This window comes from Hemitrygon akajei, chromosome 5 (genome assembly GCF_048418815.1).
Source record: "Hemitrygon akajei chromosome 5, sHemAka1.3, whole genome shotgun sequence".
NCBI lineage: Eukaryota > Metazoa > Chordata > Chondrichthyes > Myliobatiformes > Dasyatidae > Hemitrygon > Hemitrygon akajei.
In genome coordinates this window covers 44,081,504-44,104,957 of record NC_133128.1, presented here as the reverse complement: position 1 = coordinate 44,104,957, position 23,454 = coordinate 44,081,504, and the positions used below count along the sequence as shown (strand labels likewise).

The 23,454-nt window shown below is 41.6% G+C and overlaps 1 protein-coding gene across 4 annotated transcripts in view; it reads left to right on the top strand.

The window, feature by feature from the left end:
- Positions 1–23,454, top strand: part of spag17 (sperm associated antigen 17) — a 319,678-nt gene that overhangs the window by 254,901 nt on the left and 41,323 nt on the right. For all 4 annotated transcript variants that reach the window (XM_073045385.1, XM_073045386.1, XM_073045384.1 and 1 more), the window contains 3 exons: positions 467–589; positions 7,217–7,333; positions 18,718–18,831. In XM_073045385.1, coding sequence (XP_072901486.1) covers positions 467–589; positions 7,217–7,333; positions 18,718–18,831 — 354 coding nt within the window. The remainder of the gene's footprint in view (positions 1–466; positions 590–7,216; positions 7,334–18,717; positions 18,832–23,454) is intronic.

Sequence of the window (23,454 nt, the reverse complement as noted above, 5' to 3'; positions counted from 1 at the left end):
CTATCAATTTGTGCTGCAACTTTGAGGAATCTATGGATGTGGACTCCACAGTCCTTCCTTTCCTCCACACTGTGAAGAATCCTGCTGTTAACCCTGAATTCTTCCTTCAAGTTCAACCTTCCAAAGTGAGTCACTTCAAACTTTTCCTCTTTTAACTCCATCTGCCACTTCTCAGCCCAGCTCTGCATCATATCATAGTCCTATTGTATCCCACAAAGAAACATAGATTTATATGTGAATAAATATTGTATCTGATTGTATAACTGAAAAGGGGGTAAAGAGGGGGCATCAAATAAATTGGTATGAAAGAAATTGCATGAGCATCTCCATGTAATCTGTGCAAACAGAACTGCTGTGAATATGAAAAAGAGAACAATATGGTTTAAAAAGTTCTGTTAATTACAAACTAATACATACAGTAGTTGAGATAACTGTCATTATAAGCATCATTAACTTTTTTTATCAGAGGTTATTAATAGCCCAATATACCCAGCTTCAGCTCATGGAATAGCATCAGACACATGCAGTTTCAAAAGAAGCAGCCTCGCACAGCAGATAGTGACTTCTCAGCATCAGTATCCAGCTCCAGGTAAAATATTTTTAATGTATTAATACAACTGATGGGGCTACACAAATATATGTATCAGTAATCTTAGTAAGACTTTTTATGCATACAACACCTTCATTTTGCTGCAATCTTATTTTAGTTTCAGAATGTTCACTGTGTTGTTAGAAAACATGAATGCAGCAAGATATATATAGATATTTAATTGCTTAGCTAAACTTTGATAGTGGGTACTGTAGACCTTTTACAGTGGAAAAAACTGGAAGCATTTATGAATGTCTGTGGCATTGTTTGAAATAATTTAGAGGACAGAAGGCAAAGAATGGAAATAAAGGGCACCTTTTCTGGTTGGCTGCTGGTAACAAGTGGTGTTCCATTGGGTTTGGTGTTGGGTCTTCTGCTTTTCACATTATATATTAATAATTCAGATGACAGAAATGATGGCTTTGTGACCAAGTGTGATGCTGGTGCAAAGTTAAGTGGGGGTACAGCCAGTGTTCAGGAAGCAAGGAGTTTGAAAAAGGATTTGGACAGATTGGGACAATGGGCAAAGAGGTAGAAGATAGAGTACAGCATGGGGAAGTGTATGGTCATGCACTTTGGTAGACTATTACCTGAAAAAGGCATAGACTATTTTCTAAACAGGAAGGGAATTCAGAAATCAGAGGTGGAAAGGGACTTGGGAGTCCTACTGCGAGATTCCCTAAATGTTAACTTGCAGATTGAGTCAGTAGTAAGGAAAACAAATGTAATGTTAGCATCCATTTCAAGATGACCAGAATATAAAAGCAAGGATGTAATACTAAATCTTTATAAAGCATTGGTCTGAGTGAGCACTTTTTGGGCCCCATATCAAAGGAAGTTTGTGCTGGCATTGGAGAGGGTCCAGAGGAGGTTTTCAAGAATAATCCCAGGAATGAACGAGTTAACATATGAGTGGGGATTTCATTTAAACCTACTGAATATTGAAAGGACTGGACAGAATGGACATGGAGAGGATGTTTTCAATAGTAGGAGAGTCTAGGACCTAAGGGCACTGCCTCAGAATAGAAGGACGTCCCTTTAGAATAGAGATGAGGAGGGATTTCTTTAGTCAGAGGGTAGTGAATCTGTGGAATTTAATGCTACAGACAGCTGTGGTGTCCAAGTCATTAGGTATATTTAAAGCTTAGTGTGATAGGTTCTTAATTAGTAAAGGCCTTTAAAGGTTATGAGGAGAAGACAGGCAAATAGGATTGAGAGGGAAGATAAATCAACCATGATTGAATGTCAGAGCAGATTCAATTAGCCAAATAGCCTAATTCTGATCCTATGTCTTATGATCTAATGTACTTCATCATTCATGAGATTTGGACCACACCCAAACCTAGCATTTATCATCTTGCCAGTTCCCATTCCCATTCTGATATGTCTATCCATGGCCTCCTCTATTGTCAAAATGAATCCAAACTCAAGTTGGAGGAACAACACCTTATATACCGGCTGGGTAGCCTCCAACCTGATGGCATGAAAATTGACTTATCTTCCGTTAATGCCCCTCCTCCCCTTCTTACTCCATCCATGACATATTTAGTTGTTTGCCTGTTCTCCATCTCTCTCTGGTGCTCCCCCCTCCCCTCCTTTCTTCCTCCTGAGGCCTCCCGTCCCATGATCCTTTCCCTTCTCTAGCTCTGTATCACTTTCGCCAATCACCTTTCCAGCTCTTAGCTTCATCCCACTCCCTCCGGTCTTCTCCTATCATTTCGCATTTCCCCCTCCCCCCACTACTTTCAAATCTCTTACTATCTTTCCTTTCGGTTAGTCCTGACGAAGGGTCTCGGCCCGAAGCATCGACAGTGCTTCTCCTTATAGATGCTTGCCTGGCCTGCTGTGTTCCACCAGCATTTTGTGTGAGTAGTTATAATGGGTGACTTCAATCTACATATAGATTGAGTGAACCAAATTGGTAAGGGTGCTGAGGAAGAGGATTTCTTGGAATGTATGCAGGATGGTTTTCTGAACCAACATGTCGAGGAACCAACTAGAGAGCAGGCCATTCTAGATTGGGTATTGAGCAATGAGGAAGGGTTAGTTAGCAATCTTGTCATGTGAGGCCCCTTGGGTAAGAGAAACCATAAGATGGTGGAATTCTTCATTGAGCTGGAGAGTGACATAGTTAATTCAGAAACAAAGGTTCTGAACTTAAAGAAGGGTAACTTTGAAGGTATGAGACGTGAATTAGCTAAGATAGACTGGCAAATGATATTTAAAGGGTTGACGGTGGATATGCAAAGGCAAGCATTTAAAGATCGCATGGATGAACTACAACAATTGTTCATCCCAGTTTGGCAAAAGAATAAACCAGGGAAGGTAGTGCACTCATGGCTGACAAGGGAAATTAGGGATAGTATCAAGTCCAAGGAAGAAACATATAAATTAGCAAAAAAAAGTGGCACACCTGAGGACTGGCAGAAATTCAGAGACCAGCAGAGGAGGACAAAGGGCTTAATTAGGAAAAGGAAAAAATATCATGAGAGAAAGCTGGCAGGGAACATAAAAACTGACTGTAAAAGCTTTTATAGATATGTGAAAAGAAAAAGATTGGTCAAGACAAATGTAGGTCCCTTACAGTCAGAAACAGGTGAATTGATCATAGGGAACAAAGACATGGCAGACCAATTGAATAACTACTTTGGTTCTGACTTCACTAAGGAGGACATAAATAATCTTCCGGAAATAATAAGGGACCGAGGGTCTAGTGAGATGGAGGAACTGAGGGAAATACATGTTAGTAGGGAAGTGGTGTTAGGTAAATTGAAGGGATTAAAGGCAGATAAATCCCCAGGGCCAGATGGTCTGCATCCCAGAGTGCTTAAGGAAGTAGCCCAAGAAATAGTGGATGCATTAGTGATAATTTTTCAAAACTCCTTAGATTCCGGATTAATTCCTGAGGATTGGAGGGTGGCTAATGTAACCCCACTTTTTAAAAAAGGAGGGAGAGAAAAACCAGGGAATTATAGACGGTGAGTCTGACATCGGTGGTGGGGAAAATGCTAGAGTCGGTTATCAAAGATGTGATAACAGCACATTTGGAACGAGGTGAAATCATCGGACAAAGTCAGCATGGATTTGTGAAAGGAAAATCATGTCTGACGAATCTTATAGAATTTTTTGAAGATGTAACTAGTGGAGTGGATAGGGGAGAGCCAGTGGATGTGGTATATTTAGATTTTCAAATGGCTTTTGACAAGGTCACACACAGGAGATTAGTGTGCAAACGTAAAGCACACGGTATTGGGGGTATGGTATTAATGTAGATAGAGAATTGGTTGGCAGACAGGAAGCAAAGAGTGGGAGTAAACGGGACCTTTTCAGAATGGCAGGCAGTGACTGGTGGGGTACCGAAAGGCTCAGTGCTGGGACCCCAGTTGTTTACAATATATATTAATGATTTAGACGAGGGAATTAAATGCAGCATCTCCAAGTTTGCGGATGACATGAAGCTGGGCGGTGGTGTTAGCTGTGAGGAGGATGCTAAGAGGATGCAGGATGACTTGGATAGGTTAGGTGAGTGGGCAAATTCATGGCAGATGCAATTTAATGTGGATAAATGTAAGGTTATCCACTTTGGTTGCAAGAACAGGAAAACAGATTATTATCTGAATGGTGGCCGATTAGGAAAAGGGGAGGTGCAACAAGACCTGGGTGTCATTGTACACCAGTCATTGAAGGTGGGCATGCAGGTACAGCAGGCGGTGAAAAAGGCAAATAGTATGTTGGCATTCATCGCAAAAGGATTTGAGTACAGGAACAAGGAGGTTCTACTGCAGTTGTACAAGGCCTTGGTGAGACCGCACCTAGAGTATTGTGTGCAGTTTTGGTCCCCTAATCTGAGGAAAGACATTCTTGCCATAGAGGGAGTACAAAAAAGGTTCACCAGATTGATTCCTGGGATGGCAGGACTTTCATATGAAGAAAGACTGGATCAACTAGGCTTATACTCACTGGAATTTAGAAGATTGAGGGGGGATCTTATTGAAACATATAAAATTCTAAAGGGATTGGGCAGGCTAGATGCAGGAAGATTGTTTCCAATGTTGGGGAAGTCCAGAATGAGGGGTCACAGTTTAAGGATAAAGGGGAAGCCTTTTAGGACCGAGATGAGGAAAAACTTATTCACACAGAGAGTGGTGAATCTGTGGAATTCTCTGCCACAGGAAACGGTTGAGGCTGGTTCATTGGCTATATTTAAGAGGGAGTTAAATATGGCCCTTGTGGCTAAAGGGATCGGGGGTATGGAGAGAAAGCAGGTACAGGTTCTGAGCTGGATGATCAGCCATGATCATACTGAATGGTGGTGCAGGCTCAAAGGGCCAAATGGCCTACTCCTGCACCTATTTTCTATGTTTCTATGTTTCTATAAAAGAGAAATGAGAGAGAATATAGGTCCGCTAGAAAATGAGGCAAGAGAAATAATAACGGGGACAAGGAGATGGCTGATGAACTAAATGTGTATTTTCCATCAGTCTTCACTGTGGAGGACACTAACAGTATGCCTGATGTAATGTGTGAAGGAGGAGAAGTGGGTGCAGTTACTATTACAAGAGAAAAGGTGCTCAAAAAGCTGAAAGACCTAAAGGTGCATTAGTCACCCGGACCGGATGAACTGCATCCTAGGGTTCTGAAAGAGGTAGCATTAGAGATTCTGGTGGCATTAGAAATGATTTTTCAGAAATCATTGGACTCTTGCATGGTGCAAATGTCACTCCACTCTTTAAGAAAGGAGGAAGGTAGCTTAAAAGAAATTATAGACCAGTTAGCCTGACCTAAGTGGTTGGGAAGATGTTAGAGTTAGTTATTAAGGATGAGGTGATGGAGTATTTGCAGACACGGGACAAGATAGTACAAAGTCAGCATGTTTTCTTTCAGAGAAAATCTGCCTGATGAACCTGTTGGAATTCTTTGAGGAGGTTACAAGTAGGATAGATAAAGGGGATGCAGTGGATATTGTATATTTGGACATTCAGAAGGCCTTTGACAAGGTGCCACACATGAGGCTGCTTACCAACTTAAGAGCCCACGGTATGACAGGAAAGTTACTAGCATTGTTAGAGCATTGGCTGATTGGTAGGAGGCAGCAAGTGGGAATAAAAGGATCCTTTTCTTCTTGACTGCCAGTGACTGGTGGTGTTCCGCAGGAGTCAGTGTTGGGACCACTTCTTTTTATGCTGTATTTCAATGATTTAGATGATGGAACAAGATAGCTTTGTTGCCAAGTTTGCAGATAATATGAAGACTGGGTGAAGGGCAGATAGTGTTGAGGAAACAGGTAGGATCCAAAATTAGATTAGGAGAATGTGCAAGAAGGTGGCAAATGAAATACAATGTTGGAAAAGGCATGGTCATGCACTTGGTAGTAGAAATAAATGTGTGGACTATTTTCTAAATGGAGGAAATCCAGGAATCTGAGATGCAGAGGGACTTGAAAGTCCTTGTGCAGAACTCCCTGAAAGTTAATTTGCAGGTTGAGTGGGTGGTGAGGAAGGCAAATGCCATGTTAGCATTCATTTCAAGAGGTCCAGAATACAAGAGCAGGGATGTGATGCTGTGGCTTTATAAGGCACTGGTGGGGCCTCACCTGGAGTATTGTGAACAGTTTTGGGCCCTCATTTTAGAAAAGGTGTGCTAGCATTGGAGAAGGTCCAAGGGAGGTTCACAAGGACGATTCCAAGAACGAAAGGTTTATCATAAGATGAACGTTTGATGGCTCTGGGTCTGTACTCGTTGGAATTCAGAAGGATGAGGGGGGGATCTCTTTGAAATATTTCGAATGTTGAAAACCTAGACAGAGTAGATGTGGAATGGATGTTTCCCATGGTGGGAGAGTCTAGGACAAAAGGGCATAGCCTCGGGATAGAAGGATCCTTTTCAAAACAGATGGCCTAATTCTGCACCTATGTCTTTTGGTCTTATGGTCTTATCAAAGACCCTACCATCCATCTTCTCAGCTATCATCAGACAAGAGGTACTGAAGCCTGAAGATGCACACCTCCAGGCTCAAGAGCAACTACTTCCCTTTAGTCATCCCGTTCTTGAACCAACTGGCACAATCCTAATTACTACAATATTACAGCAGTATAACCACTTTGATCACTTTCTGCTAAATGCAGCTTTTTTTTCTTCTAATTGTGTTCTTTCTTGTAAAAATGTATAATCTATGCTTAATTGGTGTTTTTGTTGAGACTGCTACTTATATAATGCTATGTGCCTGTAATACTGCTGCTAGTTAGTTTTTCATAGCACCTGTGCATACATGTATTGTGCATATAACAAAAAACTTGACTTTGATTTTGACTTTTAAATGGAAATGCTAACAATAGCCAGCAGATCTAGGCCAATTTGTTTTTGCACAATACTGTACCAAAGGAAAAATATTGATTCCAACATTCACCTAAAGTGAAAGTATGGTTATCTAGGTACAGATGAATAACAAATCAAGGAAAGTAGGTTGTTCATGGTAAAAGTTCAGAGTTTAGCAAGAATCGTTGAGGCAGACAGATGCTACAAACCTGTTACTCGCATTGTGAAAATCAGGAAGAACAAAATTTTGAGAGCAACAAACAGCAACGATCTCAGTCTCTTCCCACTTATAAGTATTGTTTATTTTATCAGATGTGACTTACAGTCCAACTCCAGCTCCTGGAATGCATTCTGACACATGTCCTCTGAAGAGAAGAGAAAGTTCATCACAACAGGCAATGAGCTCTCAGCATCAGTATCCCAAACCAGGTAAGCTAATTTGTGTTTCTGCAGCTAATTTCTATGTGAATCTGCCAAACAATTGTTAAGAATGGATAGAACTTCTTCGTATATAATCTCAATCTGTCCTTTCATGCATACTTTGTTTTGTTTTGTTACTGAATCCCTATTTTAGTTGCAGAATATTCCTCATGTAGGTGTAAAATATGAATTCACCAAAATATGGAAATTATTACATAGCTCACCTAAACTTCGGTGTGAGAAAACAGCACAGACTTGGTGCAGGAACAAAAGAAAATAAAGCATTTGCAATATCAATTGTATTGCTTACAGTAAATCAGAAGATATTTTATTGATCAAAGGCAGACTTAGGATTTAAATTTATTTTCAGAAGTGATAAATACCATCTCCGAATGGAACTACCAGCTTTAGTCAACAAGATCAAAGCCAGATCATTTTTGGCAACAATGTGGAGAAAGTATCAGTTAAACATCTGTGAAAAATATAAAAAGAATAAATATATAGGAATAAATGAATAAATATTTCATGGAAGTATATTTTTGTCAATATTCTGAAATTAATAGGAATCATCAAGACAGATAGTTGTCACAAATACTTTCTCAATAGACTTGCAAATAAAAATTTAAGTAACAAGCTTCAGAGTCAAACTTAATTTGTAAATTTTCCTAAAGATCTAGGAGAGGAACATACAATTTAGGAGCTGAGGTAAGCTGCCTTTCTTGTGAAAACTGCTCTTCCATTCAATAAAATAGCAGCTAACTTAGGTCCTCTCCATGGTAACCTCTTTCTTTTTTGCCAAACAAGAATCTATCTATCCCTGCTTTAAAAACATTCATTAACTCTACTTCTACACTCTTGAGTAAGAGAGTTTCTAGGACACATGATATTCTGAGAGGGAAAATAGTCTTACCTCAGTATTAAAAGGGCAATCCTTGTTCTATTTCCTCCCACAAAAGGAAACAACCTTTAAGCTCAAACATGTCAGGATCTTATCACCTCCCTTCTAAACTAAAATGGGTAGAAGGCTTGTTGTGACTACAATCTTAGTCACCACAGAGATACTGAACCTGCTGACATTAAAATCTTTATTCATCACAACATTTTTTTTAAATTTCAAAAGTAAAGTTTATATTTATGGTTGTTACATTCAGCAGAACGTAGAACATAGACCACTACAACAGGAACAGGCCCTTTGGCCCACAGTATTGTGCCAAATTAATTAAATTAGTAACCAAATGCCTAACTAAACTGATCCCATTTACCCAGACAATATCCATATCCCTTCAAGTACCTTGCTAAATAATGTAAACTTTTTAAATTAAGAAATACAAAGAAACATAATACCATGTCACTCATATCTCCCCCTGTGTTGATACGCCATTTTCATTGTTAGAGGGGATTCCCCATCCAACTCTACCTCTCCATGTGCAGTAGCAGAAGAAACTAAGTCTGTGGTCATTCCTGACAGAGACTTAGTATTGGCTGCACTATCAGTGCATCCTCTTACAAGAAATCAAGATGTCAGAGATGTCAGTGGTCGACATCAGCTTCAATTGTTGCAGAGTTTACATGCCATATTAGGCTACAAAATGAAATCAGGCAGCATTACTGGCAACAACACATCCCTTCCCAATGAGAATGCTTAACATACTTTGAACAGAAAAGTGTTAGTATGTGACCATTCACCCTGACAGCCTCCAATGCACCAGAATCGCCAATGCCTATTATGAGCATAAAATCAATCTTCTGGAAAGTGAACCCATGGAAAGCATCTGGCCCTGATGGTGTCCCCAGCTTTGTCTTTAGATCCTGAGTACATCTGCTGGTGACGGTACTTGCAGACATCTCTCCCTGCTTTCAGATGACCACTAAAATCCCAATGTCTTACAAAACAAAAAGGTAACATGCCAGAATGACTACCACCTTATGGTTCTGACATCTACCATCATTAAGTTCTTTGAAAGGCTGGTCAATGACACACATTAACTCCCAGATAACCTGACCCACTGCAGTTCACCTACTGCCAAACCAGGTCTTATGGCAGAAACCATCTCCCTGGCCCTACATTCATTCCTGGAGCATCTGGGACAATAAAATGTCTATGTTAGACCATTGTTGATTGACTCCAGCTCTGTCTTCAATACTATAATTCCAAGCAAACTCATCACCAAATTCTGAGACCTGGGAGTCAACACCTCCCTCTACAACTGGATCGTTGACTTCTGGACCAACAAACTACCATCAGTAAAGATAGGCAGCAACATCTTGGCCATGATTATTCTCAACACTGGCATCGCGCAAAGATGTATCCTCAGCCTCCTACTCCACCCCTTGTACACTCATGATTGTGTAGCCAAATTCTGCTCTAACTCCATCTACAACTATGCAGATGATACCACCATAGCAGTGTATTTCAAAACCTGATGAATCAGAATACAGATAGGAAATGGAGAGTTTAGAAATGTGATGCCAAGACAATACCCTTTCCCTCAATATGAGCAAAACAAAAGAGCTAATGCAACACACACAAAATGCTGGAGGGGCTCAGCAGACCAGGCAGTATCTACCAAAATGAACAAACAGATGACATTTTGGACCAAGGCCACAAGATATAGGAGCTGAATTAGGCAATTTGGCTCATCAAGTCTGCTCTGCCATTTCATCATGGCTGATCCAATTTTCCTCTCAGCCCCAGTCTCCTGCCTTTTCCCCGTTATCCCTTCATACCCTGACCAATCAAGAATCTTTCAACCTCTGCCTTAAATATACATAAAGGCTTAGCCTCCACAGCTGCCTGTGGCAAAGTATTCCAGTGTCACCACTCTCTGGCTAAAGAAATTCCTCATCTCCATTCTAAAAGAATGCCCATTTATTCTGAGGCTGTGTCCTCTGGTCCGAGACTCTTCACTTGGCAAATGCCCTTTTCACATCCATTCTATCAAGGTCTTTCACCATTCGATAGATTTCAATGAGATCATCCCTCATTCATCTGAATTCTATTGAATACGGCTCAGTGCCATCAAACACTCTTTAATAAACAAACCATTCAATACTGGAATCATTTTTTATGAGCCTCTTTTGAACTGTATCCAGTTTCAGCACATCCTTAATAAGATGAGGGGTGCAAAACTGCTCAAAATACTTCAAGTGAGGCCTCATCAATGCTTTATGGAATCTCAACATTGCATCCTTGCTTTTATATTCTAGTCCTCTTCAAATGAATGCTAACATCACATTTGCCTTCCTCACCACAGACACAAACTTCAAATTAACCTTTAGGGAATCCTGCACAAGGACTCCCAAGTCCGTTTGCACCTCAGATTTTTGTATTTTTTCTCTATTTAGAAAATAGTCAACCCTTTCATTTCTTTTACCGAAGTGCATGACCATACATTTCCCAACACTGTATTCCACCTGCCATTTCTTTGCCCATTCTCCTAGTCTGTCCAAGTCCTTCTGTTGTCTCTCTACTTCCTCAAAACTACCTGCCCGTCCACCTATCTACATATCGTTTGCAAACTTTGTGATAAAGCCATCAATTCCTTCATTCAATCATTCACATATAATGAGAAAAGAATTTGTCCCAACACAGACCCCTGTGGAACAACACTGGTCACCAGCAGCCGACCAGAAAAGGCTCCTTTTATTCCCAATCATTATCTCCTGCCAATCAGCCACTGCTTTATCCATGCTAGAATCTTTCCTCTAAAGCTATGGGTTCATAGCTTGTTAAGCAGCCTCATGTGTGGTGCCTTGTCAAAGATCTTCTGAAAATCAAGTAAACAATGTCAAGCAATTCTCCTTTGTCTATCCTGCGTGTTACTTCTTCAAAAAATTCCAACAGATTTGTTGGGCAAGATTTTCCCTTGAGGAAACCATGCTGCATATGGCCCATTTTATTATGTGCCTCTTAGTACCTTGGGACCTCATACTTAATAATCATCTCTAATAGCTTCCTAATCATTGAGGTCAGACCAATTGGCCTTTCATTTCCTTTCTTCTGTCTCTCTCGCTTCTTGAATAGTGGAGTGACAATTGCAATATTCCAGTCTTCCAAAACCATTCTGGAATCTAGTTAATCTTGAAAGACCATTAATAATGCCCCCTTGATCTCTTGAGCCAGCTCTTTCAGAACCCTGGGGTGTACACCATCTGGTCTGGAGACTTACCTACCTTCAGACCTTTCAGCTTCCCAAGAATCTTCTCTCTAGTTACGTCAACTTCATACACTTCATGACCCCCGACACCTGAGGACTGATGCAAAAACTTGCTCAGTTCGTCCTCCATTTCATTGTCCCCCATTACTACCTCTACAACATAATTTCCAATGATGCAGTGTCCACTCTTGCCTCACTTTAATCCATCATGTATCTAAAGAAACTTTTGTATCCTCTTTAATATTGTTGGATGGTTTACTTTAGTATTCCACCTTGACCTTAATGACTTTTTTAGTTGCCTTCTCTTGGCATTTAAAAACTTCCCAGTCCTCTAACTTCCCACTAATTTTTGCTCTATTAATGCCCTCTATTTAGCTTTTATGTTGGCTTAGACTTCTCTTGTTAGCCATTGTTGTGTCATCTTTCCTTTAGAATGCTTCATCCTCTTTGGGATTACTTATCCTGTGCCTTCCAAATTACTTCTAAAAATTCCAAACATTGCTGCTCTGCCATCATCCCTGCCAGTGTTCTTTTCCAAACATTTCTGGCCAACTCCTCTCTCGTACCTCTGTAATTCCCTTTACTCCACTGTAGTACTGATACATCTGACATTAGCTTCTCCTTCTCAAAATTTAAGCTGAATTTGATCATGTTATGATCACCTGCCCCCAAGGGTTCTTTTACCTGAGGCTTTCTAAACAATTCCAGTTGTTTAATTGCACAACACTCAATCCAGAACAGCAGATCCCCTAGTGGGCTCAACCACAAGCTAATCTAAAAAGCCATCTTGTAGGCATTCTAGAAATTCCCTCTTGGAATCCAGCACCAACCTAATTTTCCCAACCTACCTTCACATTGAAATCCCCCATGACTATTGTAAGATTGCCTTTTTGGTATGCATTTTCTATCTCCCTTTCTAATTTGTAGACCACATCCTTACCACTGTTTGGGGGGGGAGTCTGTATTTAACTCCCAATGGGGTCTTTTTATCCTTGCGGTTCCTTAGCTCTATCTACAATTATTCAACCCCTTCCTACCCTATGTCACCTCTTTCTAATGATATGATTTAATTTTTTGCCAACAGAGCAATACCACCACCACCTCACCTTCCTGCCTGTCCTTTCGATACAATGTGTATCCATGGACATTAAGCTCCCAGCTATAATCTTCTTTCCGCCATGATTCAGTAATGCCTACTACATAATACCTGGAATAAGCAACTGTGCTGCAAGTTCATCTACCTTAATCTGTATACTGCACACATTCAAATATAACACCTTCTGTCCCATGTTCACTCTTTCGATTTTGCCCACCTTTTACGTTACAACTCATCCTGCTGACTGCAACTTTGCTCTTTCAACAGCCTTTCCTCACTACACATCACCTCTGTTTGTAAACCATCTACCTCATCTTCAGCACTATTATCCACCTTTCCTACGATACTTCTGTCATTGAAATATAGGCAGCTCAGGACACTAGTTGCACCTTGCTCAACCTTTTGATTCCTAACTTTGTCTGAGGACTCACCAACATCTTCCTCCACAATCTCTCCACGAACTGTTCTAGCACTCTGGTTTACGTCCCCCTGCAACTCTAGTTTAACGCCACCATGCAGCATTAACAAACCTTCCACCAGTATATTAGTCCCCCTCTAGTTCAGGTGCAAACTGTCCCTTCTGTACAGATCCCACCTTCCCTGGAAAAGAGCCCAATTATCCAAAAATCTTAGCCACGTATTAAACTGTATAATCTTCCTAGTTCTGGCCTCACTTGTTAGCAATCCTGAGATCATAAGATATAGGAGCAGAACTAGGCCATTTAGCCCATTGAGTCTGCTCCGCTCTTCCAATATGGCTGATCCCAGATCCCACTCAACCCCATACGTCTGACTTCTCAACCTTTGATGCCCTGACTGATCAGGAAACAATCAACTTCCGCCTTACATGGACTTGGCCTCCATCACAGTCTGTGGCAGAGCATTCCACAGATTTACTACTCTCTGACTTAAAAAAGTTCCTCCTTATTTCTGTTCTAAAGGGTCACTCCTCAATTTTGAGGCTGTGCCCTCTAGTTCTGGAAGCCCCACAATAGGAAGCATCCTCTCCACATCCACCCTATCTAGCCCTTTCAACACTTGGTAACTTCCATTGAGATTCCCCTCCCCCCCCCACATTCATCTAAATTCCAGTGAGTAAGGGCCCAAAGTTGCCAAACGCTCCTCGTATGTTAACCCCTACATTCCTGGAATCATCCTCATGATCCTCCACTGGACTTTCTCCAATGACAACACATTCTTTCTGAGATATAGGGCCCAAAACTGTTGACAATACTCCAAGTGTGGCCTGACTAGCATCTTATAAAGGCTCATCATTATCTCCTTGCTTTTATATTCTATTCCCCTTGAAATAAATGCCAACATTGTATTTGCCTTCTTTACCATAGATTCAACCTGTAAATTAACCTTCTGGGAGTCTTGCATGAGGACTCCTAAGTCCCTCTGCACTTCTGATGTTTGAACTTTCTCCCCATTTAGATAAAAGGCAACATTATTATTTCTTTTAACAAAATGCATTATCATACAGTTTCAAACACTGTATTCCATTTGCCACTTTTTGCCCATTCTTCCAATTTATCTAAGTCCTGCTGCAATCGTATTACTTCCTCAGCACTACCTACCCCTCCGCCTATCTTTGTATCACCCGCAAACTTTGCCACAAAGCCATCAATTCCATTATCTAAATCATAGATAAGCAATGTGAAAAGCAGCAGTCCCAATACTGACCCCTGAGGAACACCACTCGTCACCGGCTAGTGGTCACATCCGCTGGAGATCCTACCCTTTAACTTAGCACCTATCTCCTAAAAATCCCTATGCAGAATCATCAATCATCCTATCCATGTCATTGGTCCTTATATGAAACACGACTTTATGGCTGTGTACCCTCCCACTTAAGAATGGGGAGGACTTGATCCAAGATATCCCTGACCTAGCACCCTGGAAACAACATATCATCCAGGAATCTCATTCTCATCCTCAGAACCATCTGTCTACCCTTACTAATGAATCCCCTATCACCATAGCTTGCCTCTTCTTCTTCCTTCCCTTGAGTCACAAAGACAGACAGTGGCAGAGACCCGACCATTGTGATTTTTTCTGTTAGGTCATTCCCCACCCCCACCCCCGACAGTATCGAAAGTGATAAACTTGTGGCTGAGGGGAACTCAGGGGTACTCTGAACTGGCTCCTTAACCCCTTTCCCCTTCCTGACTGTCACCCAGTTTCCTGTGTCCTGCACCTTGGGTGTAACTACCTCTCTATATGTCCTATCACCACTTCAGTCTCCCAAATGATAGATAGATAGATACTTTATTCATCCCCATGGGGAAATTCAACTTTTTTCCAATGTCCCATACACTTGTTGTAGCAAAACTAATTACATACAATACTTAACTCAGTAAAAAATATGATATGCATCTAAATCACTATCTCAAAAAGCATTAATAATAGCTTTTAAAAAGTTCTTAAGTCCTGGCGGTAGAATTGTAAAGCCTAATGGCATTGGGGAGTATTGACCTCTTCATCCTGTCTGAGGAGCATTGCATCGATAGTAACCTGTCGCTGAAGCTGCTTCTCTGTCTCTGGATGGTGCTATGTAGAGGATGTTCAGAGTTATCCATAATTGACCATAGCCTACTCAGCGCCCTTCGCTCAGCTACCGATGTTAAACTCTCCAGTACTTTGCCCACGACAGAGCCCGCCTTCCTTACCAGCTTATTAAGACGTGAGGCGTCCCTCTTCTTAATGCTTCCTCCCCAACACGCCACCACAAAGAAGAGGGCGCTCTCCACAACTGACCTATAGAACATCTTCAGCATCTCACTACAGACATTGAATGACGCCAACCTTCTTAGGAAGTACAGTCGACTCTGTGCCTTCCTGCACAAGGCATCTGTGTTGGCAGTCCAGTCTAGCTTCTCATCTAACTGTACTCCCAGATACTTGTAGGTCTTAACCTGCTCCACACATTCTCCATTAATGATCACTGGCTCCATATGAGGCCTAGATCTCCTAAAGTCCACCACCATCTCCTTGGTCTTGGTGATATTGAGACGCAGGTAGTTTGAGTTGCACCATATCACAAAGTCCTGTATCAGTTTCCTATACTCCTCCTCCTGTCCATTCCTGACACACCCCACTATGGCCGTGTCATCAGCGAACTTCTGCACATGGCAGGACTCCGAGTTATATTGGAAGTCTGATGTGTACAGGGTGAACAGGACCAGAGAGAGTACGGTTCCCTGCGGCGCCCCTGTGCTGCTGACCACCGTGTCAGACCTACAGTTTCCCAACCGCACATACTGAGGTCTATCTGTCAAGTAGTCCACTATCCAATCCACCATGTGAGAGTCTACTCCCATCTCCGTTAGTTTGTGCCTTAAGATCTTGGGCTGGATGGTGTTAAAGGCACTAGAGAAGTCAAGGAATGTAATCCTCACAGCACAACTGACCCCATCTAGGTGAGAGAGTGATTTGTGCAGCAAATACGTGATAGCATCCTCCACTCCCACCTTCTCCTTATACGCAAACTGAAGAGGATCCCGGGCGTGCCTGGTTTGTGGCCTCAGATACTGTATTATCAGCCGCTCCATGGTCTTCATCACGTGCGACGTCAAGGCAACATTTCTGAAGTCATTCAACTCCTGTGGTTTCTTTGGTACCGGGACAATACAGGATGTTTTCCACTGTCTGGGTACTCTTCTCTGCTCCAGGCTCATGTTGAAGATGCGCTGTAGTGGTTCTCCCAGCTCAGTCGCACAGGCCCTCAGTAATCGTGGGGAAACTCCATCCGGTCCAGCCGCCTTGCTGGTACAAATCTTCCTCAGTTGACCTTCCACCTGTGCAGCCGTAATCCTGGGCGTGGGCAAGGTCTCCTGTGAGTGGCTATTTTCCTGTGAGGGAAGTAAGCCTGGTGTGGATTTCTGCGGTGAGGATGAGATTGAGCTGTCGAACCTGTTGAAGAAGTTGTTCAGCTGGTTCGCTTTCTCCACATCTCCACTTATGTTCGCCCCCCGCTTTGCACCGCATCCGGTGATGATCTTCATCCCATCCCACACCTCCTTCATGCTTTTTTTCTGCAGCTTTTGTTCTAGCTTCCTCCTATACTGCTCCTTTGCCCCCCTTATCTGTACTCTGAGTTCCTTCTGAACTCTTTTAAGCTCCAACCGATCACCATCTTTAAAGGCCCTCTTCTTCTGGTTTAGGAGGCCTTTGATGTGACTAGTGATCCAGGGCTTATTATTGGGATAGCAGCGAACAGTTCTAACAGGGACAACTGCATCCACACAAAAGTTAATATAGTCCGTTGTGCATTCAGTGACCTCCTCAATGCCCCCACAGAGCCCCCCTTGCAGTACATCCCAGTTAGTAGTACCGAAGCAGTCTCTCAGGGCCTGTTCAGCTTCAGGAGTCCACTTCCTAAAAGAGCGTGTGGTAGTGGGATGCCTCATCACAATTGATTTATATCTGGGCTGTAACAAAACCAGGTTGTGATCAGCTTTCCCCAATGAAGGCAGTGGGGATGCACTATATGCCTCCTCTACGTTTGCATACAGTAGGTCAATAGTCCTATTACCCCTGGTGTAGCAATCCACGTACTGGGAGAAAGCAGGTAGTGTCTTGTCCAAAGTCACATGGTTGAAGTCCCCTGTAATTATCACCAGTGCCTCAGGGTGCTGTGTCTGAAGCCTAGCAACAGCGGAGCTGATGACGTCACACGCTACCGTTGCGTCGGCACGCGGCGGGACATACACATTCACCACAATGACGCTTGCAAATTCTCGAGGCAGGTAATATGGCCTCATACTCATGGCGATCAGCTCAATATCTCTTTCACAAACGGAGATCTTTGTACTCACATGCCCGGGGTTACACCATCTTTCGTTAATGTAGAGTTAGTGATCCAGTTCCAGCTCCAACTCCATAGTGCAGATTGTTAGAAGTTGTAGCTGGATGCACTTTTCGCAGTTGTAGTCAACAGAGACACTGGAGCATTCCACAATCCTGCATGCCATTTCTACTATCCAAGCTGAGCAGATGTAAAGAAGGAAAGAAAATAAAAACTTAATCTGGAGTTTTTAAGGGTTATGGAAAAAAGGCAGGTAGGTGGAGATGAGTCCATGGCCAGGTCAGCCATGATCTTATTGAATGACAGAGCAGGCTTTACAGGCCAGATTCCTACTCCTGCTCCTATTTCTTATGTTCTTAGTTCTTTTCTTTACTTTCTGTGACTAAAGCCTCTCTTTGCAGAAGCATCAAAAAGCTAAAGGCTTAAGATCACCACTCTGACTCTGTCCACTCAGAAAACAGCTGCTTTGATGATGGCCAGTGCACTTGCCCCTTTAATTTACTCTTTCTAATCAATCCCAAATGCCGACTGGTTGCTGGTCAAGGCTCGTTTTCACTGTAGCAACCCACTGCTGCCTTTTGCACTCGGTCTGTGGACCCAGCTGATGCCCCTTCCTCTCAAAAGTTGCAATGTCAGGATTGGCCCCTTTTTCATCAGGACTGGAAAGGAAGGGAGAAGTCAGAATAAGAAGGTGGGGGAAGGGAGGATGAAGTATAGGGAGGCAAGTGATAGGTGAAACTGGGAGAAGGGAGGGGTGAAGTAAAGAGCTAGGAAATTGATTGGTGAAAGAGATGAAAGGGTGGAGAAGGGGCTAGTCTTTGACTTCAGGGAAATGATTGGGCATGTGCTTCTCTCTTCATCAACAATGCTAATATTGAGAACTTTAAGTTTCTAAGAGTGAACATCACCAATAGTTTGTCATGGTCCAACTATGTAGATGCCATGACCAAGAAAGCCACTACTTCTTCAGGAAGCTAAAGAAATTTAGTATGTTCCCATTTGTTCTAACCAGTTCTGCATTCTGTAATATTACCTTGATCTATGACGAAATTTATCTGACAGAAGTTCATTATATGGAGTTCAGATGAAAGCTCTGAAGAAATCAGCAGTGTACGCTTCACCACATGATCTGTGCAAAGAAAACTTACTTTGAATAAGGGAAAGGGGTAAATAGGGTTTTCCAGAACATCTATTCTTTGTCTGGCTTCTGTTTGTTTCTAGCATTTTTTCGTTTGTTTTTGTTCCCATTCATCTCTGCAAATTGACGTATATTTGGAATAACAGTTTACAGTATTTATTCTGATAAGGTTCATTAACTTTATTTTATTAGATGTGGCCAACAGCCCAACCTACATAAATCCAGTTGATGGAATGGGGTCAGGCACTTGCAGCCACAGCCCAACACGACAGATAATTACCTCTCAATATCTATATTCTAAGCCAGGTAAATTATCTTGTAACTTATTTGTGAATCTCGCATAGTGTTGTTGAGAGTGCATACAATTACAGTATTCACTGATCCCAGTCTCATTCTGTTCATCTTACTCACGTTCTGAATCTTCCTTCATTGAGTGAAGTTGACAAATGATAGAAATGTCCTACTGAGTTCTTCCAGCAATTTGGGTGTGCTGCTTGGACTTCCAGCACTGGCAGATTTTTTATTGCTTGTAACTTTGACCAGATTGAATATGTTAAATCTTTAGTAAAGAAGATAAAAATGAAATAGAAAATGTGCACAAACAGACTATGTATTGCTGGCAATAAGTGAGAAGATATGATTTTTGATGATAAAAACATTGTACCTGTACAAAATGCTTAATCTTTTAATAATAAGCATTAGTGTTTAAATCAATAGCCGTTTTCACCTCTAATATTATCCATCCTCACATAATGCATTATTTATTTACCTGCAAAATATAACTGTTCATTTAGTTGTGGCTGCATTGTCTCTGTGGTCTTTTGGTGGGAAGGATGATTAATCTAAAATTAGTATGTTGGGGAATGTAGATAGTCACATCAATTTGAATGAAAAAGAATCAAATATCTGAATAATGAAGTGTTTGATAACAATAGACAGTGTCGAGATTTCTGAAATTAATAGCAATTTCAAGAGTTTGCACAATCATCTGATACATAAAGGAGGTAATTTTTATTTTTTATTTATATTTGGAAGATCTGCTGGAGGGCTAGCATGTATTAACGGACATTAAAAGGTGATGGTAAACCATTTCCTCAATCACTACACTCCCTTTGTTGAAGATATTCCAAGTGTAGGTGTGTATTCTAAAGTTTAGATCCAATGACATTGAAGGAGCAGCAATATTTTCCAGGTCAGAATGGCATGCGGAACTAGAAACATAAGCAGAAGGTGGGGCTTGGGGCAGGGAGGTGAGGGGAAGAAGGTTGTTTACACCTACAGTGGGTGCTATAATTGTGTACCTGCTGCCCTTGTTCGGAATTATATATCCTCGCTTAGCTGTGGCACTGCAATTCTAAAATGAGGTACATTGTAGCGACAAAGTGCCTGTATTAGAGGTTGTGTATGTGTAGAGTGGTTATCCACAATATTCTCAGTGTAAAGTGGTGAATAAAGGTTAATCGAATGGAGGGCCTTGTCCTGGATGCAACTTGAAACTCAGAGAGGCTCTCATAGTCCCGATAACAACATGTGAAGGAAGTGTGTCCAGATGCAGCTGCACATGACAGCACTGGAGATGCACATAGATTCACTTTGGAGCATCTGCAATGTTGAGAATATTGTGGATAACATGTTTAGTGAGTTAATCACACCTCAGTGTAAGGTTCAAAGGAAAGACAAGGAATGGGGACCAACAGGAGGAACAGTAGCAGAAAGGTAGTGCAGGAGATATACCACTCTAAATCAGAAATACCACTTTGGATACTGTTGGGAGAGAAGGCAACAGTGAAAGCTATGGTACCATGGGTAGCTCTGCTGCATGAAAGGGCAGAAGACAGAGTGACAGAGCTATAGTGTTAGGGGATTCCATGGTAAGTGAAACAGACAGGAGCTTCTGTGCCTGAAAACAGGACTCCTCATTGGTGGTTTGCCTTCAAGGTGCATGGGTCAGGGATTTATGTAGCAGCTGCAGAATATCCTTAAAAAACAGGAACTGTCACTTGGTGTGATTCATGTAGACACCCAGGAGAAAAGAAAAATGTGGGATAAGGTCCTACAAGTGGAATTTAGGGACCTATGAGACACATTCAAAAGTAGGACCTGTGCCGGGATTTCTACCTGTGCCGTGTGCCATTGTACAGTAGAAATAGCAAAGCAGTTAGGATAACTATGTGCTTCGAGCAGTAGTGTAAGAGAGAGGGTTTCGGATTCCTTGGGCATTGGATTCAGTTCTTGGAGGGGTGGGGGATCAGTACAAACCAGACATTGGATAGGACCAATGTCAAAGGAGGATTTTTTGTTGGTCTTATTTAAGTGTGTTTAAATTGATATGGCAGGGGCATGGGAATCCATGCAGAAAGTCAAAGGAAAGCAATGTAGAGACCAATGTTTTGCCAGATGAAGTGAATACCTTGCAAGCCAAGGTTCATGTCGACTCGTGCTGCCATCAAACGTGACAAGTGCATAAGGAAACCTGACTCACCTGTACGACGTACTAATCAGAGGGGTGCTGCTGAAAAGGGTCTTTTGATGAGGGAAGGGACTGGTATTTTCTGTTACAACTGTGGAGAGGATGGATATAGAGTGAAGGACAGGAAAACCTTTGGTAAGTAACCCAGCTGTTGCTTAAACAGAAAAGGAAGTTGGGACACTTCGGAGGGATCCAGTCAGGGAATGGTCTGGTGTCTCAGAGAGAACACGTTCCAAACAATGTATCAAGAGAAACACTATGGTGCAAAACCCTATTCCTGAAGGTTTCTTGAGACCGAGCTTAGATGTATCCATATGGATTGAGCGTAGCACCAGACTTGACACAGTTCTCAAGTTATTCTACTCTACAGATCCTTTTACACCGGTATTTGACATATTTACCATTGATGCCACTCATTGCCCGCAAAATTTGGGGCCTTAGTGTTGAAGATTACCCACATGATGGTTAATTATCATTGAAAATGGAGTTTTCAGAAGCAGATTTTGGCGTAGTTGAAACCCTTGATGCATTAGTGTTGGTCCATCTGGACCCAGTTGAAAACGGTGAAGCTTCTATTATTGTGGGAACAAATACTCCCTTTGTGAAAAGTTTCATGGGAGCATGCAAGGAGAGAAATGGAGAGAATTTTTTGAGAAGGTACAAGTTCCTTTGCAACCAATCCAAGTCTATCATGTTATGTCCTTGAGAAGTAGCTAGAGTGACAGAAAAGCCTACGTTCCCCTGAATACCCAATGCCAAGGCTGTCCTGGTGGATGCTCCAGAGGATCACGAAGAAGAGCCACGCTTTCCTGCTGGAATGCTGGTGAATCCTGGACTGCTGAAACCTTCAGCTGTCCATGCAAACAGGATGACCGTGATTATCAGGAACACCTCAGAGAGAGAGGTTACTCTGACTTGTGATGCCAAAGACACAGCTTCTCCCCTGTGAGGGTAAAATCTCGTTTTCCAGTGAGAAAGCTGGGAGAAAATTAGAGTTAGAATTTTATTTCTTGCATCCATCTCACAACATGAGGGAGTAAAAATCTTTATGTTGTGTCTCCATCGTTATGTACAAGCAATAAGGAAGGGAAATTTGGGAGGATATTCCCCAAATACTGAGATTGTATACATAATTGATTTGTATACATATATGTAGAGTCAGATATGCAATCAGATCAATATGTTTTGATAAATCTGATAGCTTGGTGAAAGGAGCTGTCCCGAGGCTGTTGGTCTGAAGATAGAAGTGATGACCACATGACCATGGCCCAAGAATGTGAGGTCTCAAGATGGCGCTTATGGGGTGAGGCTGTTTTAGGCTTCACTCCAATCCTTTTACTTTTCTTCTACCTACAGTCACCCCCTAACTAACCTATCTATACCTATTCTAAAGGGATTGATACTTATGAATTTTTTTCGACTGTTTGAATTATTTTTCAACTCGTCAAAATGTCTAAACCACGAGAACCTAAGGAATCGAAACTGGCGAAAGAACCATTAACTTTGGAAGCAATTGCGAAACTTATGAGAGACTTGAGAAACTGGAGAATAAACTCACCCCAAAGCTTTCTGTGCTCGATGAAACTTTAAAGACAGTCAACGCAAAACTTCAATCACTCGCATCGGTTACTCAACAACAACAAGCAAGAATTTTAGCTCTCAAAGATGCTGCTCGCCAGAGAGATCGCAAAATTGAAACTTTGGAACAAAAGCTATCTTCGACTTCTCAACAGCTGGAACATTATAAATCCAAACTTACTGATCTTGAAAACCGGTCTCGAGGACAGAACCTCCAGATAATTGGGCTTCTGGAAAATTTTGAGAAGGGTGATCCGACTGTATTTTTCTCTAAATTTCTAATGGACATCTTCGGCTCAGAAATTCTGGATACTCCTCCAATAATCGACCATGCACATCGCATCTCTTGTTTTCAACCTGTTCCAGGTGCGTAACTACGGCCAGTGATACTCTGGCTTCATTATCCTCATATTAAAGAACACCTGATTCGGGCTGCCCGAAAAAAGATTATGATCAGCTTTCAAGATTTCAAATTTCGTATTCTGGAAGACTACAGTCCGGAAGTTTTAAGGGAAAGAATGGCTTTTAAACCGATTAAGTTGGAAATCCATCAAAAAGGTTATAAACAAGTGTTGTTATTTCCAGCACAATTGAGAGTTACTCTTCCCGATGAGACTTGTCAGTTGTTCAAATCTCCAGTGGATGCCCCAAGATTTCTTCAAGAATAGCACCTTTTCACTATGAGTTGACTAACGTATTTATTTTTACTATACGTATTAGATTTTTCCTTTAAACTAATAATTAGTCTATAGATTTGGACCTTTCATAATTTGATGATCCTGATGTGATGGCTGATAGTGTATTTTTTACACACCTAAGTAAAGGTCTGTTTTTTGGTTTATTTTGAGTTTTTTTAAACTATTATTCTGTTAGTGTTGTAA